Genomic DNA, 20,566 nt, shown 5'->3' with positions numbered 1-20,566 from the left:
ACAGATGCCACATAAAACTGTAATTTTTTCTCGTAAAACCCTACCTATTACAAGTACTTAAGATGCTACACCTTGATATCCATATAACAGACTAATGTCACCTTGTTCTAGAACCACCATGTCAAGGGTCCCATAGCACTGTCCTACTAAACGAATTATCCACACCATTGTTTTGGCGGACCGTTTGACCAAAAAATTTAATTGAGAATAAACCGTCCCTAATTAGAGGTATTGTCTTTGAATGTTCCAAAATGCTATTAGTTAGTACAAAATTGATGGCTAAATTCCCGTAACCCAGTTTTGATAGCAGCCAGTAGGTTCCGGCGATTGTTTTTAACAGAAGCTCCTCTGTACAGCACTGTAAGTTAACCCTGAGGCGTCTTAAAAGGTGATGTTTAGCAACAAAAATAGTCTGAAGTATTAAAGCGATCATGTAATGCAGCGTTTACAAGTGTCTTCTTTTTCAGTTATCTAAAAGATTGCGGAAAACCGTGGCTAAGTAATGGTTTAATTTGACGTTGTTTGTCCTTTTAAAAACATGAAAACGTACGACTATTAGCCGGATTGCAATAATATTAAAAATATGTAGTGTAGGTTGATCGATGCACAAAATTACCGCCAAACCATTTGGCCAGCGTGGAGAGCATATGCCCCAATAATTAAGAGAGGCTTCTGCCTTTGAGACTACATGATGAATAAGTACGATGATGATAATGAAGACTACAAATAATATCCTGATGATCTTCTTGTCGTGTCGACAAAAAACCCACAGTGTCAGCCCAAAACTCCGCGACAAGAGTGGCGTTGTCAGTAGCCTTCATCAAATCTTCCTGCGTGCCCAACAACTGCACGCAGGGCAGACATCATGTGCTTCGTCGACTGGGGAACAAACCACACTTGCTCTCCACGTTTGAGCCATCTAAGAATCCTGAACAGATTGTCCTTACTACGGCCTACCTGCGTCTGAAGCCTATTTAACCTGATGATGTTTATTTGTTTCAGAACATGCCGCCCCCCGCGTGAGGCATGAGCGGCCGCGGTACGGGGGGGCAACGCTGCCAGCTGATCCTGCAGCGTTGCCTCGCGATCCAGCTCACCAAGCCCGGCAACGCGCCCGATGACTTCTGGATGTATGACTCGGGGTATCTGCTCTTCCAGGTCAGTTTATCATATATTTTAGCACAGAACTGTCATTGATATGTTCTATAGCTTGCCCACAAGAGCTGTGCAGATTGGCATTTAGTCCGCAGTGAAATGCAGTTTGCGGAAAGGGCGCTTCGCTCTGTAATTTAGTGTTGCAAAATCTGTTAATCTGTAAGCCCGCGAATGTAGTGTCAAACGAACATTAAATAAAAATTCCAGAAAGACAGCCAGGAGCAGAATAGATTTAGTGGTCAAGCTATGACAATTTAATAAAAGAAATAAAGAAACAGCAATTGTCCAAAAGTGGCAGAATATGTCCTTACAATTACAAATGCATATTTTATTGAGTACGTAATTAATTTAAAGTAGAATACAAATAAAGTTAACAATTTACTTAATATCAAAGGTGGTGATTTCAGACCATAAGTGTATTAGTTAGCTATTGTTTTATGCGACAAATATGCGAATATAAGAATCTCCTCAGCTTATCGTAGGGAGTGTAGACCAAATCCACTATATCTAAAGAGGGTTGTGCTCCTGCATTGAAGATTAAAAGATTTAATGATGACTCTACGACGCCGTTTACGTATTTTCGGGTGTATTATCTAACACTTAATCTTCCTTTATTCGTTACTAATGACTATTAAATATAAATAAAGCTGTGTGACCGGATACTCGGCTAATAGTAAGTATCAAAGTTAATTGATGTATAACAAGAAGGCATGAAATTTAAATGACCAATTAAGCGTATTAATTACTATTTATTTTGTCTTTCCCATTATGAGAAAGAAAATATACTGTGAGTAAATTTTGGTAAACAATTTGGCAATTAAAAAGATGTACATATAAATAAATTTAAACTATCTGATAAATCTTTTGGTGAAGAAAGCTCTTAATGACTCGTTATCTTTTTTTATTTGTTCCATTTTACTTTAATTATTTTATAATCCTTGTCGTAACAATAATGTTTAAGTATCTATTGAATTGTATTATCTTTAGAAATTACTCGTATTAACAAACCTCTTTAATTTTTCATAAAAAACTTTCACCAACGTGGTCGTTTCGGTACGTCCCTAAATTATATAAATTACGGGACTATTTCCACCTTTCGTTCCCACCGCTGGAACTCCTTTGTAGCCAGGATCTACAGCTTGACCACCAATAAAAACCCAACCAGTGAAGGTCAAGTTTAAGTAAATTAAATAAAGTAAAATGCGACTATCGCTTTAGATTTTATTAACTTTACTTCAACAAATAGAGGAGGTTCTCAATTAGGTTGTTTTTTTATTTGAACTCAACTAAGGTTAAGATAATGTGGCACTTATTTTGAAACTTTTCAGTATTTAAAAAATGAAATGTATCTACAAACATCTAACCTAAAGGTACAGGTTAGACATAGATTAATATTGTTTATGCTGGCGCTACGCTTGTTTGTTGTCTATGGGTAAAGCGCCATAACTCTTGCGCTGTTCAAACACTTTGTACAACGTCCAGCTTAAATGTACAAACGAATTTAAGCTCTATGGTAACTGTATCATTTTATACGTCGCCCATCTTAAACGTACAAACGAATTTAAACTCTATGGTAACACCATAAAGATGATGTAAAACTTTTATGGTGGACTGCATTCGGTGCAATCAATGCAATGGGTAACACATGTTGTCTGGCATAACTAGGTGGGATTATTCTTAAAATAGTGGTCAAATGGAAACCATTACTTACCTATTTTTAACCATTCATCACTTTTGTTATTATAGCTATAGCCAAGCCAAATGGGATTAGAAGGATTCCTATAAATTATTGATGGAGAAAAACACCATAACTAAACCTGGCAACTTGGATAGGATAGAGCAGGACTTGGTTATTATAGTTTTTTAAGCCATGTGTAGTAGTTCCTAAGTAGGTATTACGTAGTTCGGCGAAGCGATCACGAAATATTCTATTACGAATGTCACTTTGTCTAGCGGTTAGGCGTAGGCTTAACGTGCTATATTCTGTCAATTAGGTTAATTCAAGCTTACAATTTGCTAAGCTTCAGATGCCTTTAGGCGTTTTACACTAGGGCTGGGTTGCACCAACCATCTTACTGTAACTTTGACAAAGTCAAAAATCTGTCAAACTCTATTAAAAAAAACACCAGTTATCTTTAAAGTTACGGTCAAAGGTAGTTGGTGCAACTCAGCCTTAATAAATACGCACAATTTTTGAGATAAACACGTATGAGATTAAAAGTAATCAAGTGAAAATATGAACATACAATAACTTTAATTACACATAAATTGTGAGATTGAAGTATTACGTTTACTTATCTCTCCATATCATGAATTATTACAACCAAGATAAGCTCCCATACAAACTGCATCGCACTTGTATCAAACACGTAGTAGCACACCAGACCATACACTTCTGTTGGAAAATGGACTCTATTGCAACTGTATAAGAAGCCACAGTGTTAAGTTTGATGTGCAGCACAATCAAAGAGCTTCCGAAGTCTTTTAATTGCCAATAAATTACATGTAATTAAGTTGTACATCAGTCCTATAACAACTTCCGTATCGATTTGACTTCTGAAATTTTATTTATATTACGAAGTTTAATTACAAACCAAATTACTATCTATCATTAGTAAAGGATGTCCATTCATTAAATGGTTTTCCGATACTTTCTTTAGCTAATTAGATATGTTTATGATATTCCTTTCGTTACTTATATAATTAATTATGATTAGCTATTCATTGAGGTATATTTTGTTTTTTCCCGCACCGTGAAGAATGCTCGTAATAGGTACTCGATTATAATAAAACTAGACTTATTGATATTTTATTTAGTGTTACCGATACATCTTCCAGTTTCCTTGGTTATTATCAAACCTCTAATAAAAGCACCTGCAATATCCGCAAAAACTGTAAGATACCATAGAAGTGTAAAGAATACATTTTCATGGAGTATTTTCGAGTGCAAATTACTTATTCAGTTCACTAGCGTAATACGGTGTGGTGCAAGCTGTAAACGTATGAGAAAACTGGAAGGAATTTGAAAAAAGTGAGTGGTTTAATTAATTTTGATTAAAATCTTATAAGGTTAGGTACCTATACATTTTTTTGTGATTTTACTTGAGTATTCTTCTATGTTAAGTCTAAGCTTCTTTGTTAAATTATGTCAAACTTGAAAAACCGCACTCTTTTAATTAAAGACACTTGAATTCAGACAGCCTGATAGTTAGGTAGGTATTTGAAGACCAAAAAGTTGTGCATACCTACATGAAATTGTCTCTAGAAGTAATGAATGGTTAATAATGAGGTATTAAGATAATATCTGCTGAGTTAAGTGTTTTCTAATAAAAATACTTACAAATCCTTCAGAAGTATGGAAGCTTTGACTTAAAACATAGAGAAGAGATCTAATTGAATGCGTCGACGACCGCAATCTGAAACCGACCGGCCATTGCGGCTTGCACTTCACCGATCTTTTAATTGTGGATCTTGTTTCTTGACAATGAGGATCATTTTACATTGTAAGCGATATCATAGGGATGCGCTGAAAGCATGTTTAAGAATTGAGGCAAATAAACTAGCTCCTGATTAAGACTTCGCAAGTGTTTATTTTAATCTGGAGCAAAAAAAGATTCTATTGAACGTTGTTATCAAAAACACGGCTCAATATCAAGTCTCAGTTTAAAATCCAAATCACAATGCACTTATGTCAGCTCCGCCCTCTATAAACTCAATGCTTTTCACTCCTCTTCGCCGAAGTCCTTCCGTCTCCAGACCATAAGGCTTTCGAATTTCCTGCCTGAAGATATAGACAAGCCCTCAATAAGCTGTCATTTAAGAAGATCTGTAATTTTAATAAAGTCCTTTAACCGATTGAGTCCCAGACGGCATTAATTAATGTCATAACAATTGATTATCTATTGTGTCTAGATTCGCGGAGCTTGAAGGATTAAACATATTTTTACCTTTTGGAAATTCCATTAAGTTTAAACAGAGACTAGTAATCTTATAGATGTTTCAGGCCACCTAAAGTTTCGCACCTACTCCGTAAACTCTACCAACGTAATCGTAATTTGACGATTATTAAGCCACATTAGCACTTAAATATCGATCATAATCCATACTAAAACATATTTATATGCCTAAATTAACAAGCCTATTTCTCGATCCTGCTCATTCATTATATCACATGCACGACCGCGGTAGAAAGCGCGCGCGCAGGTCAACCGCGGACCTTTGTAAATCATCTTGCGCCGACGTGTATTTATTATCATTGTTCTTCTTGTGTTTGTTGGAATTCAATTTATGTAATACGTGTGGTGCATGACCCGGGACGGTAGCAAGACTTGGTAGTGCACCTGTACATCTAGCATATTAGACTGCCCATTTTTGTTGCAATATCACCCTTATTACAACTAGATAAGATGTTACAGTGTTAAGCTTGTTGTGCTGTCGTCTGAACGTATACAGCTGAATATTTTTGATAGTTCCTACTTCCTAGTGTAAATGTCATTTTATATGATGTAATGAAGAGTAGATTTAGTCTGTAATCATGCTAGAGGCTTGTTTGTAACACGAGCTTAAAGCTTTACAAAATACGTCATAGATAGGTACTAAGAAAGAGTCGTTTAATTTTTAAACCCCGACGAAAAAACGACGGGGTGTTATTGGTTTACATTTTAAATATAAATTTAGAGTACTCAAAAGTGACTAATAATGTTGTTTTCCAATATAATATCGATAAATAAAGGTCTACAAATAATCGCAACAATAAGGCCGAATAAGCTCCGCAGATTAAAAACTTTTTATCGGCCGATAGTATGGTTGACTGTTCATAAAATTTGTATAAGAAATTGGCCTACCAAATCGGTGTAATGCACTTTCATACTTGCTTCATGTTGATGTTTCACTACAATGTTTTTGTTTTCTCAAAACATAACCTGGTAACCTTTGCCATCTCAGTCCATCTCATCAACTTAAGTTAAGAATCTCAAGATCTTGTGCAAATAAAAAGTGCACTATAATTCTTATATCCCGTGTTACTTGATGGAAAGCGCAGATAGAGCGTGCGTTTGCGCACGTTCCCGATACCAGTCCGAGCCCGCTCTCACCTTGGAGATGGCTAGATAGCGCTTATCATGCGTGAACCTAGCCTGAGATTAAACTGTTTTGTTTTTTTGGTGAGAAAGTTTTTGCTTTTAGCAAAAAGTCCTGTACTAAACTGAACCTTTTTGAAATGATAATGCACTGGTGTCGTGCTATTATTCTTTTATATTTGTTTTCACCTTCATGTGGTTAAGAATTCATTTGTATTTACTAGAGGTCAAGACAAAGTTCCTTCAAACGTGTCATATCGACTGACAAGTCTTGCGGAACGAAATCAGATGAAGTCAGGCAAACATACTTACTTATCTCAATTACTTAATTCGACTACTCAGCAAATGGCAATGCCAGATTTTGTATGGAAAGTGGCGTCTTTTTTTTTCGCGCGGCCATCGACCAAACTTTGTTTTTTGATTACAAAATAGTGTTATAAACCAAACTTACTATGGCATGTATACCTCTAAACTCAGTCTGAACTGAGTTGCGAGCAATAGAAGTTTGATGATTTTCATACTAGATTTGCTTTTTGTGCGCAAGTTTTGTAAGAAATCGCTTTCGAGGCTAAATTAGCCTCGAAGAAGCTTGGTGTGCTCAATAGATCGAGACGGTATTTCACTCCAGCCCATCGTCTGCAACTTTACAAGGCGCAGGTTCGGCCTCATATGGAATACTGTTCTCATCTTTGGGCAGGTGCGCCCCAGTACCAGCTTCTCCCTCTGGACCGCATTGAACGGAGAGCAGCCCGAATCGTTGACTGCCAGGACATTTCGGATCGGCTTGACCCCTTGGCGCAGCGTAGAGATGTATCCTCACTGTGCATCTTCTATCGCATGTATCACGGGGAGTGCTCCGAAGAATTATCCGGACTTATTCCTGCCGCCACTTTTCGCCACCGATCTACCCGACAGCACTTCCACCCCCATCACTTAGATGGTTGGCAGTCCACAACAGTACGTTTCTCTAGAAACTTCCTGCCCCGTACAACCAAACTGTGGAATGGACTGTCGTCTGCGGTGTTTCCGGACGAATACGACCTGCAAGCTTTCAAGAGGAGAGCGTATCTTCACCTTAAAGGCCGGCAACGCACCTGTAACGCCCCTGGGTCTGCGGGTGTCTATGGGCGACGGTAATCACTTACCATCAGGTGATCCGTCTGCTCGTTTGCCTCCTGTCACATAAAAAAAAAAGAAAAAAGAAATTGCAACAAAATATTGCTCTATTTTTTTATTGCGCTGATTCTGCTCCATACTGATGTCTGGAGCCTTTAATGGATGATATTGTTTGTTTACACATACAATCTCACTATTTTGTTGCAATTTTTTAGCAAACTTTGCGCGCAAAANAAAAAAAAGAAAAAAGAAATTGCAACAAAATATTGCTCTATTTTTTTATTGCGCTGATTCTGCTCCATACTGATGTCTGGAGCCTTTAATGGATGATATTGTTTGTTTACACATACAATCTCACTATTTTGTTGCAATTTTTTAGCAAACTTTGCGCGCAAAAAGCAAATCTAGTATGAAAATCATCAAACTTCTAATGCTCGTAACTCAGTTCAGACTGAGTTTAGAGGTATACATGTCATAGTAAGTTTGGTTTATTACACTATTTTGTAATCAAAAAACAAAGTTTAGTCGATGGCCGCGCGAAAAAAAAAGACGCCAATTTCCGGCATTGTCTTTTTAACATAGCCTTTAGTCAGATTGTTAACAATTGAAATAACCACAGAGCATGGAATCGATTCCATGCTCTGTGGAAATAACACTGTCTGTTTTGCAATTAAAATCAAATAACAAATATGTCATAAACATTAAATCAAAAATCAGATGGCATGCATTGTCAAACGTAGGATTGCCTTAGTGCACTCGGCGTCACCGGAAATTATTTTGTCCCCTAGCTGCAGAAGTTTTCAAACAATTGTCTTAGCCAATCTGGCAACACAAACTAACACTTCAATTTAGCTACCCTTTCTTTTAATATAACTCTTTTTATTTCTACCCGTCTGCCACGGAAGTAGCCAACAAAGAAGATCCAAAAGTCCCCGTTCTATTGTTTGCACTAATTAATAAAAGAATAGCTCAAAAGCAATGAACCGCGTGGAGAATGGGAAATTGGTTTTTTAATGAACGCCATTTTACAACTGAATGTGTGTCAGAGTATTTGGGTATAGAGTATTAAGAGGCGTTGCATAAAATTACTCTAATAGTAGGGCCATATAAAAATTTATGGCGAAGGCCGTCCCTAAGAAAGTTCGACGTTTCACTGATAATTAGAAAATTATGATAGATGTCTATGCTAATGAAAGACAATCATGCCGTAAGCAGAAAGAAGTGGCGGGTGGTATATGCCCATGTGTACTTAGCAGAAAATTGCAACGAAACGTAAATAACTACAGTTATACCTAGGTTTTACAAGATAAGGCCTTTCTCATTACAATTACGCCCGTATTCACAAACATTACAATGAGGTCTCACAGTGCGCGCGGACGCACAGTGTGACACGAACAGAAACACGAACCAATCACAGAGCTCTATTCAACGCTGTGCGTTCGATTTGCTGCTTCACATAAGCAAGCATTGTTTGTGAATGTCTTGTCTTGTATTGTATGTATAATGTGTAGGTAGTAGCCATTGAATTCTGTAAAAATTTAAACACTGATAGGAATTGTTGAGCCGTTGATGTTTTCCCAAACCTTCATGACATAATCTAGCCATTTTCCCAACTTAGGGGGCGTCCATAAATTACGTGAGACTTTTAGGGGGGGGAGGGGGTCAACAAAAACCTCACTAAATCTCACGTGGGGGAGAGGGGGGGTCTCAGGAAATATCACGTAATTTTTTCCGCAAGAAATAGAGAAATAGAATTTGCCAGAAAACTGGGTTTAAATCATAAGTAAAAAAATTGGCCAAGTGCGTGTCGTGCCACGCGCAGTGTAGGGTTCCGTAGTTGTCCGTCGTTAACAAAATATATTTCAGAAGCAAGCAATTACTTCATCTAAAGTCGCTTTTAATATTTTCTTCTAAGGAATTTTTATATGAAATTTTATAATACATGAGTTAAATGACTATTAGGTACTCTTAAACTAACTGACCTACCCTAATCGTTATAGTTTTCTTGAAAGTTCATAAAAAGCAGTATTATTATGAATTTTTCCAGATTTTTCAAGCCAACAGTCTAGTTTTTAGAGGGGGGGGGGGGACGCCCTGCTCGAACAAAAATTCACACTTTAAACTTTAATAGTTTGCAAACGGATCCCTAAATCGAAAAATAGTCTTTGAAACCCCCAAGTCATCAACGATATCCTACACGATGGTGTAGATGAAAAAAAAATTCATCCCCACTTTACATGTAGGGGAGCTACCCTAAAAAAATATTTTTTCAAAATTTTATTCTATCGTTTTGTCGGCGTGATTAATATACATACCTCCACAAAATTACAGCTCTCTAGTGCCAATAGTTTCCAAGCAAAACCTCTGACAGACAGACATATCGAAACTATAAGGGTTCCTTGTCAGGACTACGAGACCCTAAAAAATTTTATTTTCTATGATGATAATGACATTTATTCTATACCGTCTCGTTCGTTCGTTCGTTCGTTTCAGCCAAATGATCCTCCTCCAAGGCTTTCCACAATGCACGGTCCTGCGCTGCCCGCATCCAGGCTCTTCCCGCGACCTTTACGAGATCGTCGGTCCACCTAGTAGGAGGCCTGCCCACGCTACGTCTTCCAGCCCGTGGTCGCCACTCGAGAACTTTTCTGCCCCAACGGCCATCGTCTCTACGAGCTATGTGCCCCGCCCACTGCCACTTGGTTTTAGCAATTCTGCGAGCTATGTCGGTCACTTTGGTTCTCCTGCGGATCTCCTCATTTCTGATTCGATCACGCAGGGAAACTCCAAGCATGGCCCGCTCCATCGCCCTTTGGGTGACCTTGAGCCTTCTTATGAGGCCCATAGTAAGCGTCCACGTTTCGGATCCATAAATCAACACTGGCAGCACACACTGCTCGAAGACTTTTGTCTTGAGACACTGCGGTATTTCGGACGTGAGTATATTGCGTAGCTTCCCGAACGCTGCCCAGCCGAGTTGGATTCGACGATTGACCTCTTTCTCGAAGACAGGGAGACGTCATATCTCCAAAACTGTTTACCACCGCCCTGGAAGATGTCTTCAAGCTCTTGGACTGGAGCGGATTTGGCATAAATATCAACGGTGAGTACATCACCCACCTTCGATTCGCGGACGATATCGTAGTCATGGCTGAAACCTTGGAAGATCTAGGCACAATGCTCGATGGCCTCAGTAGAGCCTCTCAACAAGTGGGTCTCAAAATGAACATGGACAAGACAAAAATCATGTCTAATGTCCGTGTCGCACCCACTCCGTCTGCATGTGTGAATACTAAAATGCAGAATAAATGACGAAATCAAGAAAATTATAAAAATAAGTTTTTTTTTATCAAAATCGATTTTGCTAGATTATGTAGAAAGGAACAATAATTAGACTAGGTACTTCTGTAAAAAAAAAACAATAGGACCCTAGTAAGTAGACTACTAACCGCTGTCACTACACGTGTTTTTCTGGATCTATGTATTTGTAATCAGTGGGCTTAATGCGACTTTATATCGATCGTTATCCGCTAGCGACTGCGTAAAAAATGACATGCATTAAAAGTATTATGATTGTACAGCGTCCCTAGCAGATACTTTCAAAAACTAAAATCTTACCCCCTTACTAATAAAACTTACACGCTCGTTGAACAGTGTTTTAAAGTGAAGTTTAGTATGGAAATGTCATTTTAAAACAGTGTTCAACAACTGTGTAACTTTTTATTAGTAAGGGGGTTAAACTTTATAGATCTTTTTGATGCACTCGTTAGCGACAACGGTAAATGCAAACTCGCACTAAGCACACAAAAAAAAAACTTTCTCAGTTAAATTACTCCAAAACTATTAAATTTCGGATTTTTTTTTAAATATCACGTGAGATTAGGGGGTGGGGGAGGGGGTCAGGCAAAATCTCACCAAATCTCACCAAGGGGGGCGGGGGGTTTGAAAAATAGCCAAAATTGTCTCACGTAATTTATGGACGCCCCCTTAGGCTGGGTTGCACCATCTTACTTTAACTTTGACAAATGTCAAAAATATGTCAAACTCCATACAAAAACCACCGGTTACCGTTAAAGTTACGATCAAAGTTAGGTCGTGCAACTCAGCCTAAGGCTTAGTTATGAAGTTTGACAGATTTTTGACGTTTATCAAAGTGGTGAAACCCAGCCTTAGAATTTAGAACACGGAAGAAAATTACTAGAAAAGTTATCTTACTGAGCTAAATATTGATATAGCTACTGCCATAGATGGCAATCTGCATAGCATTTAGAACTGCATTATTATGCAATCCGCGTAGAAGATTTGGTAAGCTTAGTTGCAATGTACCGAGTAAAATGCACTAAATGGAATTTCAGTGTCCGACTATTTAATTATTTCCTTGAGAAGCTTCTGTCAAATGTGTAAAATCTTACTTAATCTGAACACCTGGCTTCATGGTTCAGGCAATATTAGTGATTGTGGGTTTGAATCTCGAGGGAGACTAAGTGTTTGTGTGTGAGGATGATCATTTATGTCCGAAAATGTATGCAATCTAAAAATAATAATGTATGTTTTAGCACCATGATCTCCATAGTTTGTGGGCAAGTACCTAAGTGGAGATAGAGAGTCCTACGAGTATTTCTAGTCTGTTATTATTTGATACCAAACAAACGTTTTATCTATCTTTATTTCTTTTGTATTTTATGTTGATACTAATACAAACTATGTATGGAGCCGGAATATCATTTTCTGGGATGCATATTGTCAAAACCATTTTTCTTTGAACTGAAAATAACAGCTTTATGGTTCAATTTGCTAGTGAAAATGCATTTTCGTCAGACGTATTGGTATCTTCAAAGAACGAGAAAGAAATAACAATTTCCGCTTTTCTGTGATGCTCGTCCTATTATTTTATCTTCAAAACGGAAACGGACACATTCTCTTTTGAAGTGATCTTTGTATTTGTATCGTTTTGATTTTGTTTAAGTTTTACTTTATTTATTTGTTGATGCCATAGGACTTTGGCTATTTTGTGAAATACAATATGGTATTGTGATCACGACACAACTTTGAAATTAACTTTAAATCTACTCGTAAATAAATAAAGTATAACCTACACTTTAACTTAGTCGTATACAATTCGAATCAATGTATCTGTGTGTATTTACTTTGGAGATTAACAAATCTGTTTTTGTTCCGTGTATATTCAAATTGTTGAAAATTGCAGCTAACAATATTTTTATTACTGTCTAGTTTCTCTTTGTTCATAATTAAAAGAACATTTTAAAAATATTGATGTTATCTCTACATCATCCATAAAGAGAATATCATTAAGAAAAGTATTTTAATACTTAACACATATTAAATATTACACAATGATTACAAATGTTGATCAAATTGTTGTGATAGTTATCTAAAAGACGTTAAGAATGTTCTTAACAGTCCTAATGGTTGTAAATTGTTTTACAGATGGAATCTGTTTTAATTATGACGCATTAATTAACATAGATATTAAAAACAAGTTTCTTAAAATAAAAAATCACTGAAAAGAACTGAGATAATGAAAATCAAATACAATAGGAATAATATTTTAAAGAAAGTGCTTAATTATACCTAATAATTATTAAGTAAACTAATCCATAATAAGTACTAGACCAAACATAAACGTAACTTAAAAAGTGAAATCTGAAACGTGAAAACACACCGACTAACTATATCTGGTACTCTGCAAATAAGGACTTAAATCCTGAAAAAAGAAAATGGGAATCTAAGGTTTATCTAACACCAACATACGGAAGACGTAGTGTAGGCAGGCCTTCCACTAGGTGGACCGACGATCTGGTGAAGGTCGCGGGAGGTGCCTGGATGCGGGGGGCGCAGGACCGGTCTTTGTGGAAATCCTTGGGGGAGGCCTTTGTCCAGCAGTGGACGTCATTCATCTGAAACGAACGAACGAATAAACACTACTGGATATCTCCTAGTCCCATATCAACTTTTAGAAACTTAAGTGCCGAAATTACTTCATAATTTCTATAACCATCAACCTTGACTCTAAATTATTAAAACTGTCGCTTATTACCGCTTTCCCCACCTAAGGACACAACCTCACACTTTCGTATTTTATTTTAATATAGACTATTGGATAATTTTACGTTATCGAGAACAAACCGGCGTGGTGAAGTCAATTATATGGTAATTAGCTCTGTACTTCGTTTTAATTATTTGACATTGATGTTTTTGGTCGTTGGAATGTGAACAAATTGATTTTGTTCGTGAAAATTAATAAATAAGGTTGACGTTTTGCAAGCGACCTTCGTTGGTTCGGGACTAGTGTTTATTCTGTGATTCAGGTTATATTAAAGTATTTGTATAAAAGTAACGTTTAAAAGCTACTTGTTGTATGTATTTTTTGACTCTATCAGAGCTTTGAAATCTGTTTGTTTATGCGGGAAAATATCCAATGTGCAAAACATAATTATAAATACCTACCTATTATAAAAACTACCTGGCTTAAAATCTTTAGTGAAGGCAAATTAAAAGGTGGACTATGATAACTATTAATTAAGGCACATTATGTATGTTGTTATGTTTATTAATGTAAAAGTATTTCGTTCGTTCGTTTCAGCCAAATGACTTATTATATTATAGGTACTTAGGTATTATACAAAAAGTATTTAATTAAAATTAAAAATTACTATTTTATCAGACTATTTAAAAAGCCCATATTATGCGGGTTGCAACGTCGTAAAACAAAAGCAGTCTCTCTTGGGCTCCTCCTAGATTAATTGTATAAGTCCAAGTTATTCAAATTATTGATGCAAGAGTACTTATTTTTCTATAATAATCAGATTCCAATCCCAAACAAAAACCACATCGAATACCTCGCCACAAACTCTATATTAGGTAATGCCTTTTTCTATAAGCAAAAATACCAATTACTCGTGCCATCATTTAATTTAGTTCCAATTCTCCAATCGAGGTGTTGCATTGTCCGAGCGATACGCGTCGCGATAGCGACTTATCGCCAAATCGCTTTCCGTGAGAATTGCGATTGCGGTTGCGGTTGCGTGTGTGAAAACGACTGAATCACAGCCTTTTGGCGTTGTTTAGATGGCAACAGTAGGTGCGCTTTGCGTGGAACAGGACAAAAATAAACTGCAAAACGTCATTAGTAAGGTATTTTTTAGTTTAATGGTATAGACCTCCCTGTGAATGATTTGTTTTACCCTATTTCCAGTCTGTTTTAATTGTTTTTTTGTGCATATTGAGCATTTTTGCGTCTTTTATTAGTAACAATAATGATTTCCTTTTTAAAAGCTAAACAATATTGTGATCAACCTATATTTTTTCACATTTAAACATATTATGACTGCCACCACGTTTAACAACATTTTTTACACATCATTTATACATTAATTAGTCTTAAATCACTGCTTACTCGGAGTTTGTATATGTATACTTTGAAATCTGAAATCTTCTATAGTGTGTGTAAAACGATGACTCGACCAGTCTCGCGCCCTCTGGGAAGTGAACCCACTGCTTTACTCTTTTATTTGCACTCCATTAGATAATCTTGAGTTACGTTTTCTTAAAATCTTTGTCTTTTATCAGTATTATGAATAACAAAGGCAGAAGTTTGTAGTTCCGATGCGGGGACAGATACCATCTTTATCGCATTCTTGCCATTGTACGCTGTGAATCGTATTGTACGTGCATTTTCATTAAATTGTGAAGAATGTTGATAACGCAGTCGGTATTTCAAATTTAATTAAAAACACATTGTTTAGTTACTTTACTTACTTACTACTACTTAGGCCCGATTCGACCAAACTTTTATCCGAGAATAACTCCTGGTATAACTGGCACATTGACAGTTTCAGTATGGGAAATATGTCAAAACTGACAATTTATTCTGAGATTAATTAACTCTTGTTTGGTCGAACGAATCCGTCTTTAGTAGTTTAGTTACTTTAAGGTTATTTATTTATTTATTTATACTTCAGCACACAAAGTAACAAATGCACTGTGGCGGACTTAATGCCGGATGGCATTCTCTGCCAGTCAACCACGGGTCATGCAGAAAGAGTAAGGCGGTGCAAAAAATTTACATTTTTTGATAATAAACCTACTTACATAAGATTACATAAAATAAATAACATAATACAAATAAATATAATAGACATACACATAAATACATAAACATAATAATAATATAGATGTACACATCACTCATGTCTGAGATAGCGAGAAAATGGAGAAAAAAAGGTCATTCCTTGAAATGTTTGCGCAAAGCCTTTTTGAAAGTAAATTTGGAAGAAGGTTTGCGTAATTTGGCCGGAAGGCCGTTCCAGAGCCGTACAGCGGAGACTAAGAAAGAGTTGGACATGAAGCCAGTGCTATGATGAGGGGTGGCAAGCTGAAGAGACTGACTAGAGCGAAGATTTCTATTGTGAGTGGAGTGGAGGTACTGAAATTTATCTTTTAAATAAGATGGAGAGTCGGGATTGAAAAGAATTGAATGAAGCATACAAAGTGAACGAAGATATCTACGCTGTCTGATGGGAAGCCAACCAAGCTGCGAGCGAAAAGGTGAGATGTGGTCAAACTTGCGGAGACCGAAGATAAATCTGATGCAGTTGTTCAAAAGGCGGTCCAGCTTGTTTAAAAGTTCCTGTGAGATGTCCGTACAGCATACATCACCATAGTCGAGGATAGGCAGGATCAGAGACTGAGCAAGTAAGATCTTAGTGCTGGAAGGGAGGAAATTTTTAAAGCGGTAGAGTGCCCGCATTGAGCCGATCACCTTCCTACTGACTTCCCTGACATGCTGGGACCAACTCAGAGTGCTGTCAATGAAGAGTCCGAGATTTTTTACGTATGGAGAGAAGTTAACGACAACTCCGTCAAAGACAACACTAGGGACCGATCCCAGATCCAGTTTAGCCAGTTGCCTGGAGCTCCCCAGCACTATCGCCTGACACTTGCCAGGATTGACCCTCACACCGAACTTCCCGGACCAATCGGCGATATTGTGTAGATCAGCATTTAGCCGCGAAACCGCATCAGATATCTCAGAAGGGTCAGCCTGCACGTAGAGTTGGAGGTCGTCAGCGTAGAGATGAAAGGATGAAGAAAGGTGAGAAGTAAGAATGTTGATGAAGACGGAAAAAAGGATAGGTGAGAGTATGCCCCCTTGAGGTACGCCGGTAGCAAGGTCCTTCCACTCCGAGTATGCTCGACCGAATCGCACCGCCTGTCTCCGACCGCGTAGATAGGATGAGAACCATTCCGCGGCCGGTGATGAGACTCCGAGGTGGAGTAGAATGGCAACAAGGATGTCATGGTCGACCGTGTTGAAGGCGTTAGAGAAATCGATCAATACAAGAACGGTAACGCGTGACTCCTCCATGCCGGCTCTGACGTCATCAACAATTTTCAAGAGTGCAGTGGTAGTGCTGTGTCCCGGGCGGAAGCCAGACTGGAATTGGCTGAGGAGATGGTTTTCTAGAACAAATTTAGAGAATTGCTTGTGAGCAGCAGCTTCGAGGACTTTAGAGAGAAAGGGTAAAATGGAGATAGGACGAAATTGGTTTAATGCGGTAGGGTTGGAGAGTTTGGGTAAAGGGATGACATGGGCGAGTCGCCAAGTGGAAGGGAAACACCCACGATCAAATGAGGAGTTGATGATATGGGTGATAACAGGAAGTAAGTCGTCCAGGATAATGAGTATCATCGCTCTACTAACCTCATCCGGGCCAACAGCTGTTGATTTTATAGAGAGGATGAACTTTTTGGTCTCATCGACGGTGACAGGGGAGAATGAAAAGGAACTTGGAGAAGAAATAGGAAGAGAGTTTAAGTAAGAGATCGTAGAGAGTTTGGTAGTGTCATCCAAGAGAGTGGCCGAAGAGAAGTGTAAGTTGAGTTCGTTGGGAGTGAAGGATGAGGAAGGGGCATTACTACAAGAAGCCTTACCAAGACCCAGTGATTTTAAGAATTTCCAGACGTCGGAGCTAGAAGAAGATAGCACACTATCATGAAAGTGACGACGCTTCGCAGCTCTGGTCAAGTTGTTACAGCGGTTCCTGGCGTATTTGTACGCGTTCCACTTGTCAATAGAACGGTCACCCTTGAAGTTGCGGAATGCCCGGTCGCGCTTTGCCATAGCCGCACGAACCGTACTGGTAATCCAGGGGGCCGGCGGGCGTTTAACGCGAACGGATCGAAGCGGGGCATGCTCGTCAAAAAGCTGCAGTATAAGACTATTGAGCAAGCTGACCTGTGTGTCGACACAATCCGCGTGAGCGATCGCACCCCAATCGAGTGAAGATACGTCAGAGCGGAGTCTCTCGTGATTTATTCTGGCAAAGTTCCTAAGGAGTACTGTTTCAGGTTTATGTTTGGGCGTACGGAGCTTATAACAGAGGAAGATCAGGTCGTGGCGAGAAAAACCCGGTGCGAGCAACTGCCCATGCTTGGATGCGAGCTCCGGACAAGAAACAAGAATTAGGTCTAACCAGGTGTCATCAGTGTCGATGTTGTGATGAGTGGGATCCAGTGGTAGGTTAGACAGATTGACAGAATCCAGGATGGACAGAAGCCTGGCAGCCTGGGAAGACTGCTTAAGCAAATCAGTGTTGAAATCCCCCATGACTATGAGATGCGCGTATTCTGAACATATTGATTCCAACACGGATTCCAGCTTGGAGAAGTAGTTGACAGAAGGCGGACAGTATACGACTCCGAGGACAGCCTTAATGCCCCTGACGAGCACCTCGAGAAACATATATGTTATACATAATAACAAAATTTTGTCACATCTACTCTTTCAAGTTTTGCCTTTAAAGTCTTTCTCTTTCGGTCTTACGATCAATCCTGGTATTTTGGGTGGTAATTTTTGAAATAGTACAGTAAAATAATGTGTGTGTGAGTTGTGAGAATGTTTATTTTTAGGTTTCGCTATAGTTATGAATTTTTTGAACTATGAACACTTTTTGCTAAAAGTTTACTTTAATATCACTCAAGTTTAGGTAAACCAAAAGGTATGAAGGTTGAACAAACAGATGATAAAATGAAGACTTAATAGTAGTTACATAATCCTGAAAGCATGCTACTACCTACATGCAAATCGTATCTGGACTTATCTAGTTGAAATATTTCCATCCTGATAGTCTTTATGATGTTTCTGAATAAATATTAAGGTAATTGTCAACTCTTACAGCTTTATTCCGTAACAAATCGGATACGATCGGCATCTGAGATGCGTAGATTATCTTCTGACAAAATTATGCAACATCGATACCATCGCAAACATCGATTTAAATCGAATCGATTATTCGTTATCGCCTCGAGACAGGACGCTCAAGGGTTTGGAAGACATGAAATTCGATGTTCAAAACATATTCTTTAACACCTTTACTTATTTTCACACCATCATATTTGCTGCACGACTTTAAACTGTATTAATAAGAATTTATGTGAGTTTTTATAATAGGAAATGAATGCATCGATTTGTCTCACTCAGATCAATTACGATGATCGTTAAAGATACTGAATCGTTTAAATGTAGGTTGGACAATAAAAGAGTAACTCAAGTTACGTAAAAACATACGAGCCCTTTCTACGAGTTATAGTCGTATAACAACATATAAACTTACAACAACTTTCATTGACAAATATTATTTAGGAGGTTATGAATATGCGTTATCTTAATTAGTTTTTTAATGGTAATTATATCGACTCTAATGAAATTTCCTTCCTTGATTGCAATACAGTATGCACACTTTCATTTTAGTGTGATTGACGTACTTATAAATATAGAATCCCATAAATTATAAATAGGTATATTATAAATCCCATAAATTGTCCATAAAACTTAGTTTTAATTATTAGATTTCCTAACTATGTAATGGGAAGTTCTCACATATTGAATATTGCACAATCGGTAAATTGTGAGTATTTTTATCACATAAAATATGAGCGGTACTTATAATTACTAAAGGTATAAATTTATCGAAGTACACGAGCTTTCGCTGAATATTACACACATTTTCTCACATTTTATTGGTACTATATTTTATATTTATTTCAAAGGTCGAATACGTCGTAATATGTGTAACATTTTAATGAAAATGAATGATGAAGTGCGTGGTAATGAAAGTACCTACCTAATGTATGGCTTCAATGTTTTATTGAAAAGTTGCATATGTAAATAATATCACTTTTACTGAATAACTGTAATAGGCACATCTAGCTAAGAATTAATCATTTTGGTAGTGCAATTATGAAAACTATTTGAAGTCAACTAAACTAAACACATGTAGTTAAGTTAAACCAGTTATTGATTTGGTTTATACCTACCTGATTCTCAGGTTTTTTTTTTAAATTTTTTTTGCAGAGCTATTTTAAATTCAGTAATCAAAAATATTTTTAAAACAATATGTGCAAACGAATGTTACACCTACTCCATTTCATAAGATCGTAAAGTAATTTGGTATTATTAATACATACTTACTTATAGATAGAGCAAAATGCATATCCTATTTCTAACCAGTTTATTCATCAGTCATTATTATAAAAAAATTCTCAACCGACTCCACATTAGTAGTTAATTCTACTTTTATTTTGCGATCAATTTAAACCATAAAATTTCTAACTACCTCACGCTGTTAACAGGCAATAAACAGCTTTGCAGTTAGCACTGCCATTATAATTATAACAATGTTAATTGTATCTTTAACACGTTATGTCAGTGAATGTAATAACTAATAACTTATTAGCAATAGATTTTCAAATTGGACTTATACTGGTCTTGGGGTTCCTTAAAAATAAGTCAGACTGACATTTGACATTCGAACCTGTGTTTCTATTGGGTGATATTTCATAATATTTCCTTTTAGAGAGAATCACAAAGTAATAACTGGTTTGAAGATTGTGATCTCTTGAATGCAGCGAAAAATTTGCATTTTTACTGACAAAAAGCTCGTTTACTGCAAGCTATTATATTTATCATTAAGCTCAATAACCCCAGAGATAATTTAACCTTAAGAATTTACAGAAATCACAAGTCACAAAAAATAAAAATTTGCATCAATAACTGTAACTTATGTTGTTCGCTATCTCATCATCATCATTTCAGCCACAGGACGTCCACTGCTGCACATAGGCCTCCCCCAATGACTTCCACATCGCACAGTTGGTAGCGGTCTGCATCCAGCGCCTTCCTGCTACCTTTATCA

At 37.4% G+C, this 20,566-nt stretch overlaps 1 protein-coding gene across 1 annotated transcript in view; it reads left to right on the top strand.

Moving 5' to 3' along the window:
• Window positions 1–1,001: 1,001 nt before the first annotated feature.
• LOC114357603 (uncharacterized) overlaps window positions 1,002–20,566 on the top strand; it is an 85,068-nt gene continuing 65,503 nt past the window's right edge. The window contains exon 1 of the mRNA XM_028311305.1: window positions 1,002–1,158. Within this exon, the coding sequence (XP_028167106.1) occupies window positions 1,027–1,158 (132 nt within the window). The 5' untranslated portion in view covers window positions 1,002–1,026. The remainder of the gene's footprint in view (window positions 1,159–20,566) is intronic.

This window comes from Ostrinia furnacalis, unplaced genomic scaffold, assembly GCF_004193835.3.
Source record: "Ostrinia furnacalis isolate ACB-3 unplaced genomic scaffold, ASM419383v2 OfSCF3271, whole genome shotgun sequence".
Classification (NCBI taxonomy): domain Eukaryota; kingdom Metazoa; phylum Arthropoda; class Insecta; order Lepidoptera; family Crambidae; genus Ostrinia; species Ostrinia furnacalis.
Note: the sequence above shows the minus strand (reverse complement) of the source record. Positions and strands in the feature narration are given on the sequence as shown.